This window comes from Centrocercus urophasianus, unplaced genomic scaffold (genome assembly GCF_019232065.1).
Source record: "Centrocercus urophasianus isolate 14NV4802_14NV808 unplaced genomic scaffold, USGS_Curo_1.0 seq_54, whole genome shotgun sequence".
Taxonomy (NCBI): domain Eukaryota; kingdom Metazoa; phylum Chordata; class Aves; order Galliformes; family Phasianidae; genus Centrocercus; species Centrocercus urophasianus.
The window spans coordinates 1,199,569-1,223,674 of NW_024885133.1; the positions used below are offsets into that span (position 1 = coordinate 1,199,569).

General features: G+C 51.4%; 1 protein-coding gene across 7 annotated transcripts in view; it reads left to right on the plus strand.

Moving 5' to 3' along the window:
• Positions 1 to 5,935: 5,935 nt before the first annotated feature.
• Positions 5,936 to 24,106, plus strand: part of PTPRS (protein tyrosine phosphatase receptor type S) — an 88,316-nt gene continuing 70,145 nt past the window's right edge. For 4 of the 7 annotated variants that reach the window (XM_042835599.1, XM_042835601.1, XM_042835600.1 and 1 more), the window contains exons 1-3: positions 5,936 to 6,096; positions 20,847 to 20,992; positions 21,925 to 22,066. In XM_042835599.1, the coding sequence (XP_042691533.1) occupies positions 6,009 to 6,096; positions 20,847 to 20,992; positions 21,925 to 22,066 (376 nt within the window). In that variant the 5' untranslated portion in view covers positions 5,936 to 6,008. The remainder of the gene's footprint in view (positions 6,097 to 20,846; positions 20,993 to 21,924; positions 22,067 to 24,106) is intronic. The other 3 variants (XM_042835603.1, XM_042835605.1, XM_042835604.1) reach the window with 1 other exon arrangement.

A 24,106-nucleotide genomic window follows, 5' to 3' on the forward strand; every position in this document is an offset into this window, starting at 1 on the left:
ACCGGGCTGGTAGGTGGGAGTTGGAGAACACCGAGGATGCTGCTGCTGCTGCTCCCAATTTCTGCTTGTTTAGCAGCCTCTTAATTTTGCATCTCGTGCGGGATGAGGATTGCAGCGGAGCTCTGCTTGCCTAGCGGTGCTCTGCGGAGCATTGAGGGGACTCCCGCAGGCACCTACTGGAGCCAGGCCCTCTGCAGGGATGTGACAAGAGCCAGAGGCTCCCCTCGATAGACAGATAGGCAGAATTACATCAGGGGGAAATCAGGCATGGGCGTGGAAGCTCCGCTGCTGACCTTGAGGCTGTGGCCAAGCTGCGGGGCTCAGCTCCTAAATTCAGGTGAGATCACGGCAGCAAGCAATGGATGGCTTTTTTCTTTCTCTCCTTCCTTAATCTCCCTTGACTGGTGGATCTGAGATCCAGGTTTCCTGTTCGAGCAGGGGATGGGATTTGCTCATGCTCTGTCTTGCAAGCTCAAAAGCAAATCCTCTTTATGGAGTTGAGCCCCTGTGTAGGCTGGTGCAGGGCTGGAGTGTGGAGGTGGTGCAGGAGCAATGCTGGAGAGGTGGGCTGGCTGCCCAGGGAGCAGCACCTGGGTCCTCACACTTTCGCTGTGCATCCCCAGGGCCGGGCGCCAGTCGCGGCGTCAGCGCAGGGAGCACAAAAGGAGGCGATGGATCGGCGCTGGCTCTGATGAGGAGATCGAGCTCTTGTGAGTGCTGCCGACAGCCTGCTCCGCACCAGCGCCCTCAGCCGGTGCTGATAATGTACCCCGTGTCCCTAATTAATCTGCTTTTGTTTTTTCTTTCCTTCTGTGTTTTCACCTCTTTTCTATCTCTATCCCGGGGAGGTGGAGCCTCAACCCACCTGACCTGGGGTGGAAAAGTGCCTCTTGCCCACTTGGTCTCAGACATGAGAGCAGCTGTTGCAGTCCTGCTCTTACTGGCTGCTGTTGGACTCTTTGTTGAGTTCTTGTCTGTTTTCCTGTTCCTCCTGCAATGCCCACAGCTCTGCTCTCGCTGTGCCTGCAGGCAGGTAGCAGCAAATCTGTGGCACCCACACTGCTGACCCCCAGAACACCCTGTGCCCATTGCTTGGGATGGCGCCGGGCATCTGCATGCACAGACAGAGCAGAAATGCTGCCAGGAGGAAGGAGGAGCGCGTGCGTGTGTCTGCACGTGTGTGTGTGTGTGCACATGTGTGTGTGTGTGATCTGCACATGTGTGTGCGTGTGTCTGCACGTGTGTGCGTGTGTCTGCACGTGTGTGCGTGTGTCTGCACGTGTGTGTGTGTCTGCACATGTGTGTGCGTGTGTCTGCACGTGTGTGTGTGTCTGCACGTGTGTGTGTGTGTGTGTGCGTGCACTGAGAGGCACCGTGGCTTCACGCTCCCAGCGCTGTCTTTGTGTGCAGTTTCTTCTGGTTTCCCATATCGTAAAGAGGGATAATGCTGTCATATTAAAGCACTGGGAGATCTGTGGATGAAAAGCAGTGCAGAGGACTGAGACAGTCCTGATCAAAGCTCTTTTTTCTCCATCTGTGTTTGTTTCCCCATGGAAGATAATACTCTGCTTCTTTCTTGTAAATATTGTTTTTAAGATCTGAGCAGCTCCACGATGATAAACAGTCATGCTTAGCCATGAAGGCTCTGCTCTGGCTGCTCTAATTGCATGTGCCAAGGCTGTGGCCTTTGTTTTGAAGCAGGCTGGGGATTTGTTCTGAGCACACAGAGGGAGCCCTGGGAGCAGAGCCTGTTTGGGGCTGAGGAGCATGGTTCACAGGCTGCTGGGGCTGCAGAGCATTAGGATTTCCCTATTGAGATCTGCCCCCGGGTCAGCTTCCCTGACGGGGCTGAGCAAGGTGCAGAGCTGCAGCACCTCCGTCCCACATGGCTGCTGGGGAGCGACGAGGGCCACAGTCTCTCTCTGTTTGATAGGATTGCGCCGGCCAGCGCTGCTGGCTGCAGGGGAGATGTGTGGCAGAAGCGCTGTGAGGGAGCCAAGCCCTCACGCTCTATTTCCCCAGGAGGCGAGGCTGGCACTGGCCAGAACTGTGGGGCCGTGGGGACGCGGTGCCTGGGGCAGCTCCTTGCTGCCAGCACCCGGAGCACAGCGTGTCCCAGGCTGGTCCCAGCTGCTCCAGCCTCCACCATCCCTGTCCCTGCAGGGCTGGGCTCTCCTGGGGAGCAACAGAGGAGTGGGGGTTTCTCTCCTCTCTTCGAGGGAGGTGACAGCCAGCGGCTGGGCTCAGTGTTCCTCTGTCTTTCTTCTTTCTTTCAAGAGGTTGCTAGGAGGAAATGCAGTGACCCACTGACCTGTGTTAATGCTCAGCACAAACGAAGCGGTGCTGCTGGAAGGCAGAGACCTGAGCGCAGCCCTGTGCCTGCGAGGTGTTTGCTCGATTGATGTGGTTAATGGGAGTAATTCTCCCACAGCAGCCACTGAAATGGCTGATGAAGATGTTTCATCATCTGCTGGATCCGCGTGGAAGTTTTTGCAGAGAATGTATTTAAAATGGCCCTTCTCCTTTTTGCATGCAGGCGAAACAGAAGCAAAAGAATCCCAAATGCATTCTTGTGTTTTCAAGTCGCTTTATTCTATGAGCCTGCAATGAGGGCACAGCCCTCCCTCCCTGCTGGACTGCCTTCAAATGCACAGCAAACGTTTCAGTCGCTGCTTCAATGTGGGCTGAGGAGAAGTAATGTGGGGAAGTGCTTCGTAACGGCAAGCCGTGCCCACAGCTGAAGCAGTGTTTCCCACAGGCTCTGTCCCAGGCAACACTGCTCCGGAAGCAAAGCCTCCTCCATCCCCTTGGATCCCCCAACTGGGTTAAGGACGCTCGTGTCCAGCACCCCTGAAATGGGAGTTGCTGGGAGGAAAATCTTCAAAAGCATCTTAGCAGCTTAGTTTAAGTCCCTTTGACTCTCAATGGAACTTAAGCTCTTAAGAGCCATAGGTGCTTCTGAGCATTTTCCCCTTTGTGCTTCGCACCCTTAGATGCTTTGGACTGGCTGGAGGAGCCTCAAGGGAGGATGCTTCCTGCAAACACGTCTCCGTTTGGTTATTTTGGCAGTATTCAAGGCCATGCACAGCGCTCACAGTGTGCACACGTTAGCATGCTCAAAGCTGGAGCTCAGGCAGTGAGCGAGAATGGATGTCTTACAGGAGCTCGTTACAGAAGAATTAATCTTATCCCTGAAATGTGACCGTATCCAACATGAATCTGACCCCACTGGGGGCCATGGCTTCACTTAATTGCATTCTTTAGTGGGGATTGAGGTCTGTTAGGTGACTCGCTCCTGCTGTGGGAGATCCTGTACCAGAGAATTCTGTGCAAGTCTGCAATTCATGGGCAGGAATGGGCAGCAGAATGCTGCTGTGCTTCGTTGTGTGGAGCACTGAGTGGCCGGGGCAGCAGTCCGACCTCCAGACCTCAGGTGAGCTGAGCTGAGCACAGGCTGAGGAGGGGAGAGGATGGTTCATGAAACCGTGGTGATGTGAGCGTTCATCAAAGTAATTCCTGCTCAAACTCAGCCCCGCCTGGAGGGCAGCAGAGGCCTGTTGCATGGCGGCTGGCACCCAAACGTTGCGTGTTCTGCGTTGTTGGGGAATCGTGCAGTGAATGAGTCTGTTTTCATCCTCCCTATTGTCGGGGTGCTGCAAAGAAAGCAAGAGCGTTCCAGCCCCTCAATCCCTGCAGAGCAGCTGGGTGGACACTCATCCCGCCGTCCCGAAAATCCCAATGCTGAGGGGACAGCCGGTGCTGTACCTGCTCTGAAGGATGAGTTGCTGGATTGAGGTTGACGTGTCCTAATATCTCTGCCAGCACTTTCTGTCTCCATCAAGGGCTCGGAAAGCACATTAGCACCGGAGCGGAAGTGTCACCCTCTGGCATCTCCTTCTCTAATCTTGGAGCTGTTGCCATGTCCCTTTAACCAGACCTTTTCTATCGGAGCCCATTATGTGGCAGGAAAAGCCATGCAGAATGCAGGAAGGGGAGCTGCTGGGCTCAGGAGACGTCTGCATGATGTGCTGGCGTTCAGCTCCATCGCTGGTGGTTTGGGGCACTCAGCTTGGGGCAGTGCAGCACTGCGTCTGCTCTGAGCTGTGAGCGTCGCTGATGCCACATGCAGAGAGTGGATGGGGTCAGGGAGATGTTTGGTGGCATGTGTGGGATGCAGTGGGCAGGGAGGGATGCACTGGGCTTTGCTTTGGTAAAGAACACAATTTCTGCAGTGCTGACTGGGCTGGCCTGGTGTTTTTGAAATAGAGAGAACTCTGAGGGCTGGGAGGAGGCGTGCGCTCCCATTGCTGCCCTCTGCAGCCTCACTGATGGGAGCTGGGAGCTGTGTGACTGAGCAGGGAGCAGGGAGAGCCAACAGGCAGACAGCAGTTTGCTCTGGTTGTTGTGCTGGCACTGATACTGCATCCCCAATTTAATTAGCAGTGGCTGTCACACCTATTTGTAATGTCCCTGGTCTGTGCTTGCCTCTGACAGCCACAAAAGGAACCCCAGCACATCATTCTGCACTCTGGGACCCTGTGAGCCCCTCTTAATTCTGGCTGCAGCCTCTGCTTGTTTCTCAGATCACCTCTGAGACAAAAATGTGAAGAGGTTCCCAGTGGTCTAATCCAGATTTTTCTATTTTGTAGAGTATGAGTGTTTCTGCTGTTTTCACAAGGCAGCACTGAAGCACGATGGCTCAGACTAGCACAGAGTGCACAGCAGAGCTTTGTAATCCTCAAAGGGCAAACCCAAAGCTGCTCTCTGCAAAGCTGCTCTTTAGGGCTGGGTACATATGGAAACTTCTTGTTTATCCTCACTTCTCTTATAGTTCTTTACAGTTCAGCCTTGAAGAGTTAATGGGACCGAAAAAGATTAAAATGCCCCTTCATGCTGCCTGTCCTGATGGTTTCATGCCCTGATGTGCATCAGGAAGCTTCAGCAGCCTTGCTGTCCCCTTAGTCCTTTCAAGGCATTTCATCACTGTACAATCTCTCCTACCTGGCTTTGCTCCAAAAGGTGGACAAACCCTGGGTTTGACTTTTAATCGGGGTAATGGAGAGCCAAAAGGGTTTGGTACAGATGTGGGAGCGCGGCCCTTTGCTGAGCTCTGTACTGACTGCAGAGTGGCTGCAGAGCACCAGGAGGCTGTGGCTGCAGCTTTCATTGGCTCCCACCTCGTATTTTCAGCCCTTCTGGGGCAAAGCACGAAGGGTTGGCAGACTGGACAGGGAGCATCACTAAGGGCCGCCTCCTTAATGCCATTCCAGCTTTGTGAAGGGATCAGGACAAGCTGGAGCTGCCTCCACGGCAGTGAGCCTTCTGCGTGAGCCACTGCCAGAGCTGCTGCAGCCGGGCTGCATCCCATCCAGAGCAGAATTGGGCAACACGGCATCTCCTGTGTGTCTTCAGAGGCCATTTGCTTCTGTGCCTTTTGCTCCATCAGCATCAGTGGGACGCCCGGCTCCAGACTGTGTCACTGCTCTGCTAGAGGAGTGAGGCACGGAGCAGGGCAGTGGCTGAGCCGGGAGCCCTGCGGAGCCCCAGCACGCGTTCATCCTGCACAAAACCTTTTCGGGGGAGACCTCATCGCTCCCTAGGGAGGTTGTGGGGTCAGTTTCAGTGTTAGGAAGAATTTATTCTCCCAAAGCGTGTAATGCACTGCACAGCTGCCCATGGAGATGTGGCACTGAGGGACGGGGGGCACTGTGATCAGGGGACATGGGGGGTGGGTTGGGGACCAGAGGGGTCTTTTCCAGCCTGAATGATTCTATGAAATTGGCTGTTGTCTCTGAGGCAGGAAGACCAGCGCAGGCCGTGCCGGCACAGCGATGGCGATGGTGCCTCCTTGCGGGTCCCTCAGCCTCCCCGCGCTCCTCCCCGCTCCTCTCCCTGCTCCTCTTCCTCAACGCTCTCCTCTTCCTCCCCTGCAGGTGCTGACGCCGCTGGGCGGGCGCTGTGAGTGCTGTGAGCGGAGCCGTGGGGGGGGCTGAAGGCCGACACAGAGGATGAGGATCCTTCCCAGCCCTGGGATGCCTGCGCTGCTCTCCCTCGTGAGCCTCCTGTCCGTGCTGCTGATCGGTTGCGTAGCTGAAAGTAAGTGCTCTGCCATGACCTCACCCCTTTCCTTCACCAGTAGTTCACCTCCCATGGTGGATGGCAGCAGAGCTGATTGTAGGGCTTGGAGCCAGCAAACATCGCCCCTACATTTCAGCATCGTGGAATTGCTTAGGACTTGACAATGCCTGCGAATTTTCCAGCATCTTTAGCTTTGCACTGTTGTTCCTGAGACCCCATAGGGCAGCCAGGCCCTGGCACCTGCTTTGAGTATGGGGCAGATGCTGGGACTGCCCAACAGCCAGGGAGAAAGGGAGGGAACGGCCTGCAGCTCTGTCTGGAGCCTTCCTCCAACCCCATCCCCACCCAGTGCACCCCATGGTCCTCCCTGACTCTTCCCTTCCAGGCATCCTTCAGACACCAGTGACCGTTGTCACATTACCAGCCAGGGCTGGATTCAAAATTGCGTCTGTAGAAAGAGCATTATGTTTCTCCTCCCGAGTGAACCAGTTCCCTTCTAACACAGTTTTTAGCTTTGCTGCCTTTCAATTCTTGCTTGATAAAACGAAAAGGGGAAGAAAAAAAAAAGAAAATCTTCAGCAACTCAATGTAATGTCGACATGAAGGCTGATCGCTCAGGATCAGTGGGGAATAGACTCTTCCAAGCTGATTGAATTATGACTTTTTTTTCTTCCCCAGCAAAGCTGCTTGAAGCTGGTGAGAGGGCTGCTCTGGTCAGCAGAGCCCTTGACAGCTTTTACCGTAATCACTTGGTTATCAGGGTTTGTGAAGAGGGCACGGTCACTGGGGATTGAGTGGGATCCTCGACCTTTTGTTGCTGGAAAATTTTGGTGAGCAGTGCTTTCTTCTCCTTGCAGTAGGCGAGCAGAGATGTGCTTGCCATTACTTTAGTCAGGAATTTCGTTTGCAGAGAAATGTACGTGTGCAAAAAGATAATATTTCCTTTTGTGCTGATCGTTTTATATGCCTGGGAGGTGAGCCAGACTCAGGTAAGTTTGATATAGGGCCACTTTGCTGGTGTGTAGCTTTGCGTCATTCTGCACCTGAGACGGCGCTGCTGCCGTTCCTAATCTGTCCACAGGACTTTATCTGGAGCTGCCTGCCCTCAGCACTGGGAGCAGCGCGCTGTGGGGCCGTGGGGATCCTGCTGAGAGTGGCAGCATTTGTCCAGATCCCAGCTGGGTGTTGAGGCTCTTTGTGAACACTCCGTGTCAGGGCTGTGAGGTCCCAGTCCCGCTCTGTTTGCTGTGACATTCCTGGGCACATGGCTTTGTCCTCTGTTTTCTAAGCAAGCAATGCAGCTATGTGGGCGCAGATGGAGTTCATGTGTGAGCAAGTGCCTCTTGATATGAGCACAGCCCTGATTCATCTGTTGTGCTGTCTTGTGAGAACTGGGCATTTCCTTCCTAAATGTGCTCTAAGCCCTATGTTCCCAGTGCTGGAAGTGGGCACTCTGCAGAGTCAGGGCTTCTCCAAACCATTGCTGTGTGCCCTTGCTGTCTGGGTTTTCCCAGGAAGGAATCAACATCTTCTGCCCCGATCCTCTGCAGGGTGAGGTTTGCTGTCTGGCTGCTGTGGGCATCTTTGGTGGAAATGCACCCTCAGGAGGGGCTGATGCTGGTCCAGCACCAGTTGTGTGGCCCTGCTGCTGCTGCTAGCAGCCAGGCTTCTCTCTGTAGTTCTGCAGTGTCGTTGGATTCTGAGCAATGATGTTTAGAGGGGCTGTTGAGTTCTGTGCCAGGCTGGGCGGCAGCATCCCAGTTCGTCTGCCCTGCTCCCTGCTGAGGAATATAAACAGCAAACAGCTTTGTCTGTCACAACTGCAGAGACTGCATGAGGAGCTGTCACTGTTCTGACAATGGCCTCTCCCATCAGATGGCCCTGGGCTCTGTCACGCTGCCTCTTGCTTAATCTCTTGGCCAGCATCCATTCGGTCGCGCTTGCCACGATGCTGACCCCATTTCCTGCTCCAGTTCATCATGAGGGGCTGCTGGGGTCACAAAGCCCCTGGGGCAGTGCTAGGAGATGCCAGCTGTGTTCCCACTGCGGTAGAAGTTCCTGTTGCAAGTGGGAAGTCCCCAGTAGCTTGCAGCACCCCACAGCACCCTATAACTCACTGTAGCATCTGTAGCACACCACAGCACTCTACTACAACACCCCATAGCTCCCTACGGTACCCTTCAGCACCCTGCTGCAAAGCTGGGGGCTTGAACTTGCCTGCTGTTCAGCGCAGCATCGGAGAAGCTGTGGCCTCTGCAATCAAAGGGCCATTAAAATATTTCCCTTGCTTCCTGGGCTAATTGATCTTAGTCAGTGATTGAAACCTTTCTATGGCTGGAACATTCTATTTAAAGGAAACTGCTATTTAAATTAAAAAACCAAACCACACTGCTTTTTGCATGCTGTTCTTACTTGAGAAGCTTCCATTGTTTCTCCCATACAGCCAAGGGCAGCTGTAGAGCTGGGAGTTGCTGTCTCTGGGGGCCCTGCCTGGACGGAGCAATGTCACCATTTTGTTACAGATTGATGTGGCTGTGCATTGGAGGGCTTAGAGAAAACCAAACAGCTGAGGTCAGGCTGTGGGTCCAGGCTGGAGTGCAGTTCCTGGCTCACAAGCAGAACCAGAGTGTCTGTGTCCCGGCCACGCACCCTGCCTGATCCTCAGATCTCTGCAGTGGGCAGGGAGCACCGTGCAGCATCACGCGCTGTGGAGGCAGAGCCAGCCCAGCCTTGCTGGCTGCAGCAGGACAAGCTGCTCTCCTGCTTCGGCCAGGCGGCAGTCAGGTACCCCCGTGCCACCCGCAGGAGCGAGCGCTCCCTGTAAGTGCTCCTCCATTGCAGATAAAAAGCCACTTACTGTATAGAAACGTGGTAATTTTTATAACTGAAATCAGCATGCTCGCTGTTTTCAAGTGGATTTTTCCCATTGATTAAAGCTTTGCGTTTTACAGTAGTGCTTTGCTAATTGGTACTTTGCATACACAGGGCTGGTGTGTGTGCTCTCCGCCCCAGCAAAGATTTAATAGCAGATGCAGCAGCAAATGTTACTTATTACTTAGGTTTCCTTCCTTTTATAAATCATGTTATAGAACACTTACTAGCAAGCTAGTATTACCATAAATAATTAAAGCTAAATTGCAATTGACAAAATAAAAGAATAAAGCCTCTTTTATGGTGCATTCCCCTGACTTTCTTCCCTTTTAATTGCCCTTGTTCCATCGTTAATTTGGAGAGCGCAGTAATTCACGCCGGGCGCGTGCGTGGGGGCTGCAGTGTGCAGCTGGCAGCAGATGGCAGCAGGGGCTGCTCTGCACATGGGGCTGTAGTGGGGACAGAGAACACGAGGACAGAGAACACGAGGACAGAGAACACGTGCAGAGGGATGGAGAGGAGCCCACACGGCCCAGTTTGGGCTGTGCTGTGTGTTGGGAACAACAAGCAGAGGTGCAGAGCTGTGCTCAGTGTTCAGCTCCCCTTCCTCACAGGAGTGATTCCTTTCCTCTGCGTTGTATCTCCTGGGTTCTGGAAGTCATGGCTTTGTCTGCTGTTGTCCAGAACAGCAGCTGTCGATGTCAGATGGCTGTAAAAATCGAGGAGGTTCTGTCTTAGGGCTTGATGGACACGTTGAGATGGCGACAGCAGGAAGGTAATGTTCCTCTGCTTTGTGTGAGAGCTGCTCCATCTCAGCCTAAGCCTGACTGATGGCGAAGCAGCAGTGCTGTCCATGGAGATGGAAGGTGGCACAGTGTGGTGCAGCTGAGCTGCCCCGCAAGCACTTGTGGCAGAGTTTGCATTCGTGAGGCTGCAGCCCCGCTGTGGAGCTGGGCAGTTGCTGCAGAATGGCCCTTTCACCTCAGGGGTGCAGGCAGGACTCTGAGCATTGCTCCTGCAGAAGAGGGCTCTGAGCTGTGCCCTCCTGGGATGCAGTGACCCCACTTCCCTCTCCTGCCCCACTTGCTGCTTGTGTTCCTTTGTAGCTGAGGGGACTCCTTGTGTCCTTTCCTTTGCTGCCTTCTCCGTCTGCCAGCTGCGATCCAGCCTGCGGTTGCTCAGGGTTCTGGACTAGTTGTCATCCCACTCAAGGACACCGAATTGAGCTTCTGTGTCACCTTGTTTAAGTGCCTGATTAAATTAAACCTTGCCTGCCTGGATCGAGTGATGTCATTTTCATTCTTTTTTTTTTTTAGGTAACTTAAATTGGGAAGTTTTTGTTCCTACAGGACCAGGAGTGGAAGTAAATCATCTTTTGAAAGAGCTTCCTTGGGGGCAGGGGGATGTCACCTCCTGGGTCCCAGCTGTGCCCCATTCTGCAGACACTGATTACATTAATCTCAGCCGAGGTGCACCTGGGGACAGAGCAGCCAAGGCTGTTTGGGATGCAGCCATGGGTGTCTCCTGGTGAAGGAGCTTTCCCTGCTAGAGGTTCTTGCTTCTCAGCTTCATTGGATGCCTCAGGCAGGGGAAAAGAGCATCTGTTTGTTGTGTGAAAATCTCATCTGCAAGGTGTTTGTGATGGAGAAAATGTCTATCTTCACCATACCAGCGTGCCAAAAGCCAGGGCTTTTCATCTGCACCAGACCTCTCCAGGAAGGTAGTGCCTGTTTCTCTCTGACCTTGCCCTCTGGGTGTGCTTTTCACCCAGGCGCTTCTCACATGTGCTGCCGGGAAGGATGGCAGCTTTGCTGTCTCACTGGGTCACATTGGCTGTTTGGAGCGGTCTGTGTGCTCGTGTCTGTTCAAGACCATCTAGATGCGAGTCTTCTGGGTCACTGAAGAGAATCTGTGAGAGTATTCCCAGCTTTCTGTGGCCTGGCAAGCTCAGTGTTATTCTTAGAAGGCAAAGCAGAGCGCTTTTCAAGGACACCCAATGAGAGGAATGTCGTTCTTTGGTGTGCGTGGGATGGAATCTGGGCTCAAATTGGCCTGCAAGACAGTCTCCAAAGAACAGTTTTATTTACTTCGTGCCACTCCCCCCCAGTCAAAGATGTTCTTTTGCAGCGCAGTTGGTCCCAGTGCCCACCTGAGGCAGCTACGGTGCTCCTGCAGTGCAGCTGCCTTGAATTCTGGAGGATGTTGAGGTTCATGAAAGCAGTCAGATTTTATGCCATCTGCTGCACATGGAGGAGCTGAAGCAGTCAGGAGCATCCTGTCGGTGGCTGCACCTCCTCGACCCTCCTTCCCTCTTTTTGCACATCTGGGTATTCTTGAGCAGGAATTTCCGTTGCCGTGGTTTTGTCTGGTGTCCTCAGTTCTGGCGTTGGTTTGTGGTTCAGCAGTGCTGAATGGTTGCAGAACCACCGCCTGCCCCATCCGAGGGCACAGCGGAGTGGAGCAGCTGGGAGGAGATCTCTGCTAACCCAGACGTGCTGGGAAAGGGCATTATAAAAACATGCTGGAACATCCACTGCTAAGACTCTGAAAGGTGACATCTCAGTGATTCAAGCAGTTGACATGAAGGAATATGGACTGACCTCCTTGTTTTCATAGTGCCGTTGTGCAGAGGATTTTCAGCATGTCCCTTCACACTTAATGCAGGCACAAAGCATTGGCACTTTCTTACAAGCTGGGTTTAAACCAACGCCACGCTTGTTTCATCTGGAACGCATAAAATAATGCCTGTTTCCTTTTGAGGCCGAGAGGAAAAGTAAAGCTTTAAAAAAGAAAGAAAGAAATAGGAGCAGCAACGGGTTCAGCATTCCACAAAGTTTCTCCGAAGTCCTCCAAACCTTAATTGAGTCAGGAGCATAAAATTGAGAAGGGGAGAGAGAGAGAGAGAGCGCGTGGAGTGGCGCGAGCAATTTGAATAATTTATTGGCCTTTGAAGTTGCAAGAGAAATTTCAGCTGCCTTGGGGAGTAATTTCTCCCCATCCTGAAAGGGTTTCTCCTTATTTTAAACTCATTCAGAGGATGATAGTTTTGCATTTTCTGCATAATTAATGAGCATAACTCCCCTCCACGCTCATACGACCTCTGAAGAGTGTCGGGGTGATGAAACTTGGTGGTTTTTTTAATTAATAAAGTCAAATTAGTTTGACTGCGTCCTCTTCCTCCCTCACCTCCGTCAGAATTTGTGGATTTATTCATAAATTAGGCAGGGTATCCTTTGGAATCCTTAACCTGCTTTGGATTTGTGCAGTGAGTTTCTAAAAGGCCCGGTGTGGGATTTTCCCATCCTGCTGTTGGAGATCCCTCTCGCATCGCCACCCTTCCGGCTGCTTTTCCTGTCTGCAGGATGCAGCCTGCTTGGTTTGAGAGCTGTCTGTGTCCTTCCTTCGTTGTGAAGGCTGTGATGCTCCTCTTTCTGTGGGTGAGCTGCTAACGGTGGGTAATTCCAATCACAGCCTTCCCCTGAGCGTTTTCTGCCTGGTGCCGTTCCTTGCATCTCCTGGCAGGAATCAGATGGACAGAGAGGTGTCCTGCTGGAAACAAGCTCCCCTTCCTCAACCACTGTCATTGACAGAGGACTTTAAGGGTTCCTTGTTGCAGCTTTTCCATGTTTCCATCTCTCTCTTTCATGTTTTTCTGGCTGACCTGTCCTGGAATCCATCAGCTCTATGCTGTTGTTGTTTCTCAGCGCTGTTGTTGGAGTCTCCCTTTTTTCTTCCCGTGTGTTGATGTGTACAAATCTGAAGGGTTATTTTGTGATTGAAACAGAAATTGTAATAACTCATGGTAGGAGCCAAAGTTTGTGATTCTTACATGTTTCAGCCATTAGTCATGGCTTTATTGGGTTTTGTTTTCAGAATCTCCCATTCTTGAGCTCCCTTCACATCCCAGGCTCAATACTGATGAGCGATTCAAGCTCACAGTGTGCTGTTAAGATGTGGAATAAGGTGTTTCAAGCTTGTGTGTCCATAATTTCCTTATGTTTCTTAGAAAATATGGGCTGAAGTCTGTTACCAGAGGCTGGGTGGGAATGAGATAACAAGCTTTTGAAAACATCCCAAATCCTGTGCTCCAGGAATTGCGCTTTGTCCTTTTCCTGCAGGTGAGGAGACTTCCTCTCTTGCCTGAAAGAAAGAAACACTGCTTACATTTCTGGGGAATACATGCTTCAAAATATTACCAAAACAACAGCTAATATGTTGGAACTATAAACTGCTTATGGAAAGGAAGTGGAAGCGAGATAGCTTTTATTTACACGAGGAAAAGAGTTTTATCAGACAATGTTGTATTTATCTGGTGTGCCTTCATCCCCCGGTGCTTGTATTAGCCAGCAGATCATGATGGGCACCATTCTTCAGCCCTCCTGGGCAAGCTGTGCAAGGCCAGGGGCCTCTCCTTGTGTTTATGTTTTGCAGAAGTCTTTGTCATATCACTAAACCAGGGATCAGAGTTGACCTCTCTGCTCATATCCTTGGGGCTTCTGGCACTGCACTTCCCCTGAAAGGCCGTGAGATGCAGCAGCTTGCAGCAGTGTGTTTTCCCCATTGCTGCGGATTTTGCTGTCACTTTTCAGCAGATCAGGACCTCTGCTGGGCTAAATTAAGCTGGCACGATCCCCAAGGACTTGGGATCCTTGTGTATTTAGCTTTCTCTTCTTTCAGGCATGTGCCATGGGAGGTGGTTTGTCATGTTCTGGTATCCCCCATAGTCTCCGGCTCTTCTGGTAATTCAAGCGGAGCAGCAGAAGCTGTGTGACAGCCAAGGCCTTCCTGGCTGCCTCCTGGAGGTGAGGGTGAGTCGAGCTTTCCGAGATGCTGATGCCGGTGACACAGCTGGAGAAGCTGTCCTAGCAGCATTGCAGGGCAAGGGAGAGCTCTCCACCTTAAGCTTCTGATTGCAAACAGTCTGGGATTGCTGTCGTGATGGTGATGGACAAGGGGCCCTCATTAAGTTGCCAGGATAGCTTCTTGGGTTTCTTGTTCTGCTCTGGGTTATTATGCCTTGTTATAGGACCTGTGGACAAATATGGGATGTGATGTTGTTACAGTTGATTTGAAAGCACTTGCATACCTCCAGGGCCCAGGCCTGCCACGTTGCTGAGGCTGTGTGTGCTCCTGTGCTTGCTGGTCCCTCAGCAGTGATCCCAGGGCTGCCATCCCCTATGACAGCACTGCTCTTGCTGATTGAGAGAAGCTTCCTTCTTCTTGGCATTGCGTTGTAGTGCCAGTGGGTGAGTAAGAGCCTTGGATAGAGATGCTACAAAGATCCATCTGCACTGCCACCCACTTGCTTCTTTGGCCCTCCCAGAGAGGGAGAGTGAAGCAGCTCTGTGCTGAGTGCAGGCAGGAAGCAGGTAGAGAATCCTTTCCATGCACGTGGATGTGGTGTGAAGAAGTCCTGCTGAAATGGGGTGACTTGGTTACTAGCTGCTGTTCCTAGGCGATAAGGCACAGTCCCATTCTTGAAAACTAGCATTTTAAATAGACCAGAAGGAAGGATTCTGCCTTCCTCTAGCCAGCAGGATGATGTGTTTTTTCTCACCTTGGGTGTCAGAACTAGGAATAGATTTTGGTAGCCTCCGACTCATCCTGCCTCCTCTGCTGCAGGCTTGTACCTCCTCTTCTGAAAGGTCTGTATCTGAATGCATTGCAAATAGGAGCCGTATGGATGTACCAATCCCCCAAAATGGTAAGGCTTCCGGCAAGAGCAGCGTGGCATGGTCTGAGCTGTGAGGGGTCTGCAGCCTCATCCTGGATGCAGGGAGAGGAGGGAGCTGGCAGCATGGGCAGGAGTGGAGAGGAGGGCACTGGGTGTTGGCCAGCCCATGTAGTTGTGCATGAAATGAGTTCTTGCTCTTTTTCACCTATTTTCTGCTTCTCCTAAATCCCATCCAGGGTTCTGTCTTTCTCTGCTGTCCTCCTTGCTCTGTGGGCATTCAGGGTAGGGAAAGGGGAAACTTTTCAAGTGACATTCCCACTTTTCTGGCAGTGGGAAAGCCTTGTGTGCAGCCCAGACTTTCTGAGTCAGGGAAGGACTCTGATGGATCAGCACCAGGGGAGTAGCAAGGTGGAAGTATTTCACTTCCAAAAAAACATCCTCTATCTTTTTTTACCCTCCATTCCCCAACCTTGCCAGTCCCATCTCCCTGAAGGGAGCCAGGAGCTGCTGACAGTAAGAGGAAGTCTCTGTCTGAAGCCTATAATTATCCTGTCTGCCTTCCCAGAAAAGGCCAGTTGGGGAGCGAGCATGCTTCTGTGTCATGGACCAGCCTCGCATTCTACTGCCTTCCCAATTACTGCTTAATGGACTTTTTATGATGATAAGGCGACTGGGTTGGGGAGAAGTTATTGACGGGGAAATGGAGTATAATTCACTCCCTGTTTGTTTGTTCTGTCAGAAAACCTTAATTTTAATTTTATTTGTGAGGCGCTGAGAAATGGCCCTGAGGGAAGAAAGAAAAAAGCAGCAGAACCTGTCAGTAAAACCTCAGGTTTCAAGGGGACCAGAGTCTCTGCAGGACCTCCCCAGGACCTGCTTTCAGTCTCCCTCAGTCTCCCCATAGAGACCCTCGCCACGGCCTGCTCCTGTCCTGCTCCCATTTGCAGCTCTCGCTCTTCTCGTGATGACAGATGCAAATCCTGGAGCCATCTTTCTCTTCCCTGCCCCTCTCACAAGCTCCCCCGCGCTCTGATGCTGTTGCTGTGAAATGTGTACCCTTTCCAAACATCGCATTCTTGCTCCCCACTCTCCATCTGTCTGAAATTTGGCTGCTCTCTCCTGTTTTCATCTGCTCCGTGGTTTGTCTCCTCTGTCTAATCCTCACTTCCTTGCTTTGAGCACCTCCCTTTTCTCCATATTGCGCCATTCCTCTTGCATTCTCCCCGTTGATCTCTTCTCTCCTTTCCCCCACAAGCGTGTCTGTGGCTTTGCTTCTCCCTCCTGCTCCCCTCGTTTGCTCCATTGTGACAAACCGTTCCTCTGCTCCTCAGTCCCCCCGGCTGTCCGCAGCTGCTCGGCACTCCCATGCTGATCCCTGGGGCGCAGGGCATGCATCTGCCGCATGCAGGCAGACCGCAGCAGCACACGTGTGTCAACATTTCCTGAAGCAGCGAGCAGCCGCTCGGTGCAGAGCTGTGCCCACCTCACGTGTGGCCCGAGAGGTTGTTCGAGGGGCAGATGAAAGCGGGCCGTCCGGCGCTGCAGGTGGGGCAGCTCCTCGTCCTCCTGCTCGGATTGTGAGCCTGTCAGCAGTTCTGTGGAATGGAGATGGAGTTTCACTAGATCAGCAGAAAGTTTCAGCCCCAAAACCAGAGGAGAGGTGGGGGGAGAAGAGAACTTAACTCTCTGCGTGCCAGAGAAAGCCCCATGGAGTTCCTTCTGAGAACCGGAGGCTGGTTTGGCTACTCTGAAGTCAGAAAGGTGAGATGTCCTCCTGTCGGCTGACGTCATCTGGTTGTTCAGAGATTGCAAAGCTTTTGTCTGGTTTTTGCTTTTTATTTATCCCACCAAGAAATGCACGTGGGAGAAGGTCTCCGGGTTCTGCTGCAAGTGAATTTTCCTGGCTATTTTGTTTGTGTTATGGTATATAGAGGCTATAGCTGCATGCAGGCCCATCTGTGGTGCTGAGTGCTGAGCAGATCTGTGCTGAGACCCTCCTTCACTCCACATTGCTCACCGTGTCTGGACGCAGGCAGGCAGGTGTGAGGAATGAGGGCTGTCACTGCACGGCGGGTAGTAGATGGAGGTGCCAGAGGGGTGGGAGCCCAAGGTCAGCGAATGTGCGTCAGAGCAGGAGATCTGGATCCTGACTGTGGGAATCATCTGGAGCCTGGGAGAGCAGGTCGGGGTGTGCTGACGCTAACGGCTAAATGACACTGACTGTAAGGGGCCTAACGGCCTCATCTTTTACCCTTGTAAAAGGCAGAAGTACGGATGTTTGTGTGTGTGTATAATGTTGTATACGTACGTGCACAAAGAAATGATGTTTTCTGATCTGTTGAGTATTATTGAGCTGGGGTAAAGGATGACACTGCCTAATGTACCCCAGATCTTTGGTGGTGCAGGCATGCTCTCACAGCGAGCAGCTCAGCACCGCGTTGCTGCAAATTGACTGGGAATGGCAGGCAGAATGGCATGGCCTTGTGTATTGGGGAGGGCTGTGGTAAGCCAGCTAGTGAAAAGAAAATGGTTTACTGGCTTTGCTTTTGCTTTTGCCTTCTTTCCTTGGCAGTCTCCGGTACAGCCTTGGGTCATTGGGACTGGTGTGTGGGTGTCCACCAGTGCTGCACCAGGGACACTGAAATTGGAAGCAAAACCGTCTAAAATAAGTGTTTTGTAACTGGCTTTCTTTTTTCTCCATGGATTGCTGCTGCTGTGCGCGAGGGACCCTTTCAGCCAGGCTCCTGCTGTTCTGTGTGTTGGGGCCAGACAAAAGAATGAGTGGTTTGTCTTTATTTGCCATCCAATGTCGAGGTGCTTTCGCAGAAGCAGTGTGGGGGGCTGTGGCAGTGGGGTGATGAGCACTGAGGTCAGTTTTGCTGTCTCACATCAGCCCAGATTCCCTGAGCCAGCGCCAGAGGCATTTGAGCTCAGGATGGTTGGGAGGATGTTTGAGTATTGATCTGGAAAGCTGACGTGAAGTGCTTTGAGAATCAATTTTGTCACAGAAAAACCCAGGGAAGTCAATATTTCCCCACTGTGCCCTGTCTCCTGCTGTCCTGCTTTTGGGGTGGCTGAGGGCTGGCATTCCTGCAGGGCTGGTGGTGGCTGTGCTGGTTTTACACAGCCCTCTCTGCTGCCGGCGCTTTGTTCCATCAGCCACGCTGCTGTGAGTTCTCCCTTCAGCCCTCCAGGCAGTGACTCCTAATTGGAGTGTACTGGAGGACCGCGGAGAAAGCTGCTCTCACCCCATGGCGTAGTCCCTGGGGCTAAAGGCATCCCCAGCCTCCTTGTCCCTCCATAGCCCAGCAACAGGAGGAGCAGCCAGGCCTGCCTGGAGGCCAGCAGGGAGAAGGGTCAGCAGGTTCAAACTGCACCATTTTTTCTCCCCCGCGGTAGTTGGCTCAGTTATGTTCAACCTCTTTGTGTTTCTGCCTCTTTCCCAGCGCTCAGAGCACTTCCAGGTTCCCCTTCCCTTCCTCTGCCTTTGCCGTCTTGGTGTTTCAGGTGGGTGTATGTTGACTGCACTGTCCCCCTGCTCATCCACCACCTGACATTCACCATGGCAGCAGTTCCCAAGGGACGTTTAGGTTTAAAGGGTGAGATGTCCCCTCCTTGCTGTAGAGTTCCTCAGACTGCTTTGGCGTCTGTGTATCATTAGCAGGAGATGTTTTCCTTTTACACGACTGCATTTGAAGAACATGTTCTGCGGTGGTGGAACGAAGGCATGAAGGAAGGAGAGGTGAGGCAGCAGATTCCTCTCCTGTGAGGAGAGCTGCCCTGGTGTGCGAGGCACGCGGCCTGATGCCGTGCCACATTCCACTGTGTGCGCTCCTCAGGGATGACAAGAGACCCCACCTTTAGCATCTCATAGCTTCTCCTCAAACTCTGCGTGAGAATTCACAAAATTCCGTCCCCAGATGTGTGTCATGTCCCTTCTGAGACCCGCTGTGTCCGCAGGATTGCGCTTTGGAAAGCAAAGCCAACCGGAGGTCATCTGCCATGAGGGTGAGCTGGTGGTCTCATCAGCTGTCTGCGTGGCGGTGCCTTGGGCAGCGCTCAGGGATGCAGGGACGCCCTGTTCCTGCTTTGGGAGGCTGTCAGAGCTGCTTGCAGAGCAGAAGCAGGAATTCTAACTACATGTTTCACTGCAGGCCGGACCTGGAATGGCAGAGCTGTAGCAGTCCTACGCAGCACATAGGAATCTGTTTCAGCTTTATATCATCACCACCTTGCCTGTGGTAGCCTGGCTTTCTCTTTTCCAGAGAGGAGAGGGCTGTTCTGCGGTTGGCGTGGGCTGCAGTGACAAGTGGTGCAGTGATGAGATGCATAGGTGGAGAGCACTGCGGTTGATCTGTCAGGGGGAGAGGCGAGAATCAAAGTCTGGAGCTCAGAGATTTGGGCAGTTTTAAAAACAATAACTTAGCTTCGATTTTCACTGATTTTCCAAGTGAGTAGCAAAATCGAATGGATGCTTTGGTAGGGATTTGTGTTTGGTTTCTTTTCCTTTGTTTCTCACTCTCTCTGAGCGAGCTTATCATAGGCAGCGCAGCATCGCAGCGGTCTCAGAAGAGCAGGTCAGCTTACCTTTAGCACCCCGGGAGTCAACTGAGCTCCTAACAAGGAATGCTGAGCTATGGCTCCACTTCATTCTCCATTTGGAGCACTTCCACCTTCTTCAGGATGAAAATAGAACTTTATTTGTCCTTATTTGTGCTCTTATCGTACTGCTTGCACCCATATCAGTGTATACATAACATTAAAGATTGTTAGGGGCTTTCGTTTTAGGAAGTGAGCTTATGTCAATAAAATGCTCTTAAGCCCTGGATGACCTTGGCTGTGCCTTCAGATCTGACCTCTGCAAACTCATCAGATTCTGAACGTAGAATGGAGGGAGGAAGTTGGGTTCAGGCAGATGGAGCCTGAAGCAGAGTTTGGTTTTGCCATTCTTGGGTGGAAGACAAACTCCCAAATGCCCGGTGCCTCCGGTGGGATTTGCTTGATAACCTTTAGCAGTAGCGTTGCAAATATATTCTGACCTCTAAATATAGATCTGGGTATTTATACATCCAGTGCTTTGTGCACAGCACTGCGTACATTCGATGGGACATAAACAGCTCCAGCAAACTGTATTTATCTCCAGCATGGAAACAAATGCTTGATTGCATCACATGAGCTCGCTCGGGGGCTTTTATTTATATACTCCTGGCCACACCAGGGCAGGGAAGGGGGAATGCTTCCTTTTGTCTTTCAACCCCTGGAGGGCCCTGCTCTCTTTGCCCTCTTTGTAAGTTCCTCAGTCGGCCATTTACATCTTGTTTTATGGACCCTGAGTATCTACATATAAACACACAGATTTCACAGTCACATGGTCTGCTTTTCTCAAGAATAACAGACGGCAACTTTATGATCTGAGTGATTTTATTTGAACACAGCTGCGGCCTCGTGATTGAAATTTTTCAATAAATTTTAAACTAACTAGATGAGAGAAAGCTGTGCCAGGAAACAGGTTAGAGTACGGAAGGGGATCTCCAACAGACAGGGGCAATATGGGCTCTGCACAGACACTTCTGGCCTCGTATTCTTCCCATCAGAAGGTCCCAGACACCTTCCTGGGTCGGAAGGCCTGTCCCAGCATCCTTCCCCCTCCTTGCAGAAGTGCTGCTGCAGACTGTTGGATGTGGTGGGACTCAGTGTGGTGGGGGAGAGGGAGAGCTGCTGCAAGCACGAGCGGCGCTCCTCCCTCGGCCCAGGCTGGCTGAAATGCAGCCCCAGGCATGGAGTGTGTGGGCTCAGGCCTTGCTGCACCTCTGGGCAGCTGGTTATGAGGGGTCGTTGAGGAGCTTTTGGCTGTCAGTGTTTGTAGAAGCTGTTTTCAGCTCAGCTTCTTCTGATGATCCTTAGATGGACTTCACGCATCAGCTTCACTTGTGCAACATGGCTTAAAAGTCCGCTCTTCAGAAGTAAGAGAGGCTTTGCAACTCATCCCACTGAAATCTCGTTGTAGGATCAGGCCATTAATTGGTTTGTGATGTAGGTTCTTCATATGCAAAATGGAAGGAAGGACTGCTCCTTCCCAGAAGGCCCAGAGGATGGATTTCATCTGGGATCATACGAGAACAGCAGCGATAATGCTGCTGTTAATTACAGACATTCTTTATTGGAGTTTGTCTGTCCTTGCGCCAATTACGAATTTTCTTCTTGTTTTTATTTGTTTCAAAAGGTCCCCCTGTGTTCATTAAAAAACCTGTGGACCAAATTGGTGTGTCGGGAGGGGTGGCGTCTTTTGTATGCCAAGCAACTGGAGACCCGAAGCCACGAGTCACCTGGAACAAGAAAGGGAAGAAAGTGAACTCCCAGAGGTTTGAGGTAAGAGACGTCCTTCCAGTCAATGTGTATGTAGACAGGGACTGACAGAAAGCAGCTAGTGCTCCTCTGTGGTCGTTCTGAGGCCTGATAATAAAGGGAGATTTGGAAGAGGAGGAGTTTTAACAGCAGTAAGAATGAAGTACAAGCTCTTGGCTGTGTTAACAACTGAGATTGTTCCGAAGCAACAGAGTTTGTGGGGTTTTTTGTTATTGTTGTTTTTTCTTTTGCTTTGTTGGTTGGTTGTTTAGTTTTTCCCTCCTCAGATATAACATGAAGCTGCTTTCTCCCTGCCCTAAGAAACTCCAGCTACAAGCTGGTACTTCTTGGGCTCCACAAATGCACCTTCCATATTCATCCATGACTCATTATTTTAACTCTGGAACAGCCTGAAGTAAACAACACAGTTGCTGGCACTGCTTAGATGGAAATAATTTGGATAGAAATGACCAGAGTAACAAGAACTTGGAGGTCATCCTACAGAATGTGCTGTGGGACCCTGTCCTGCCAGGCAGCTGTGTGCTCAGAAGAGCTTTGTGGGGTTAGCTGCCTACGCAGATGGAAGAATGAGGCAAAGATTCTTTTTTCTTTTTCTGTTTCTCTCGGCGCATTTCCCCCTGCTTCATCACAGTTGTGTTCTGAACCCACCCCACACACCATCACCTGGTGAGAGCATCTGAGATACACACAGCAGTTTTGGTGTGCCAGAAGTCAGGGATGGGTTTGGTGTGGCAGTTCCCTGGCTCCTTCAGGTCAGCAGAGAGAAGCTGGCCGTGCTGGCTGTATGCTGGGCACTGAGGGACAGCTGATGTGTGTTTCCAGGTGTATGTGTTTGTAAATGTGTCGGTGCCTCCTTGAGAAGCAGAATTTAACCTTCTGCTTGCAAGCCAAGGACGCTTACTATGTGTATATGTTTCTTTCCTTTTGTTCCCCAGACAATTGAATTTGATGAAAGTGCAGGTGCTGTTCTGAGGATCCAGCCGCTCCGGACTCCCCGGGATGAGAACATTTATGAGTGTGTTGCTCAAAACCCTCATGGGGAAGTCACTGTCCATGCCAAGCTCACTGTCCTCCGAGGTAAAGAACATTTCTGCCTGCCTGTGTCAGTGTCACGGGAGAAGGTACCCGTCAGACTCTCTCTTGCTTCTCATGGGTGGGGAGACTGCCACAAAATGCATGGCCATAGCGCAGAGTCCTTTTTTGGTTTGTTTTGACCTATCAGATCTGTTTTTACTTTTATTACTTAAATTTTTATTACATAAAATGGATATGTAAGAAGCAAAAGCAGAGTGCTTGCTATTACCAGACCACGTACGAGTTCTGTCAGGAAGGTGTGTTGAGGGTCCTTGCAACATGAATTATCCTACGTCTCCATGATCTTCCCTGCAATAAATATTCCCTCCCCAGGTTTATGAGTAGCACCAGATAATGCCTCTTCTTCAGCAACTTCAGTATTTTCAACAGCATCTGATGTCCCTTTGTTTGAACAGAGAGTGAGCACATCCCTGGCAGTGTGGAGCTAAATTTGTGTGCAGAATCCTAGCACAGAGCAATAAACAAAGATCAGACATAAAGGGCACATGGCAAAGCCTTTTGTAGCAGGAATATCCCTTCTGCTGCTCACCTGGCAAGCTCTGCGTTGGCAAGCTGCTGGCTTCCTTTGAGGATGCAAGCCTGTGGTCCAGGCATGCCTGACAGATTTGTGTAGGTGCACTGAAATCTTTGTGTTGCTCCTCTGCCTGGCGTGGCATTTAACCTTCTGCTGGCAGTACGTGGTGGGGAGGCTGCAACAGTGCTTTATGGCAGAGCGTGGTTAGCTGCGGTCTGGCTGGGAGCTGGAAGCTCTGTTCTTCACACTTCCTCATAGATGGAGTGGTGACGGTTTGGGAGAGGTGCCCCTGTGATCGTAACCAAAATTTCTACCCCTTGAATGTAATGTGATCAGTGGCGAGAGACAATGTTGTCCTCCAACTCCTGCTCTCGCAAATCTTCCGAGTTCTCACTGCGTTTTTCAGCACTCATAAGAAAGCTGCAATGTATGGGAAGTGATGCCTTGAGCTCAGTGATGGCCCCCAGGGACAGCACTGCTTTGTACATGTCTTTTTGCAGCTCTTCCTTCCGGTATCAGCATCATACACATGTCAGCTAGAGAGGCAGATGACAGAACAGGAGCTCATCTCCCTGCCTGACTAATTATGCACTTTGCTGATCCCACCAGAACATTATGGTGCTTTGCTCCAGTGCTGTGGTGCTTTCACAGGAACTGCTGTTCCGCTTGCCTAATGGGACTTTGTTCATTAGCTTAGCTAACTGGCTACAAAAGCAGGTAGGGTACCAGTCCAGGAAACGGGGGAGCAGTAATGACCTGCAGGTTGCTGAAGAGCACTGGGGAGGCAGTTTTTGCAGCACACCCTCCCCTTCCCTGCACTGCTGGAGTTATTCCATCCCTCATCTTTGTCTCCTCTTTGTCTTCATTTGTAAGTGATGGGGAGGTTAAAAGGATCAAGCACAAATCCACTAATCTCCACAATGACAAAGTCAGCATGCTGGCATCTATTCCTCTCTTTTCTCAATCTCCTTCTACGTTCACCCACTCTCCTGTTTGTCTTTTCTCTGTCTTTCCTTGCAGTGCCACCTCCTCCTTTCTGCCTCTCTTCTCTCACTTTCAGAACGAATGCTTGGCAGAAAGATGGGGGCAGCTCCACAGCTTGGAGATGAATGTGAGCTGTCATTTGCAGAAGCTGTTATCTTGGCATGCTGTGGAGTATGGAAACCTGGGCCCCAGCTGTTACAAACTCTGCAGGATGGGGTTTGGACTCATTCTGCAGCCTGTTGGCTGTGCTGTTGTAATCAGCTTGAAATACATTTGTGTAACTTCATGGAATACACGTGTATGAACAGTTATGGGATTTCCTTAGTGCCAGAGCAGACAGTCTCACAAACAGAAAGGAAAAAAGCATTCTTCCCTCCTAGATGTGGCTATTGAAGGAATGGGGAATAAACCCTTCTTTGGTTATCCACATGACTGTTCTTGGATCAGACCATGATAGAAGTCCATATGCATTCACTTAATAGCAGGAAGCTGCAGGAGAGGAAACCTCTGGGAACTCTGAGAAG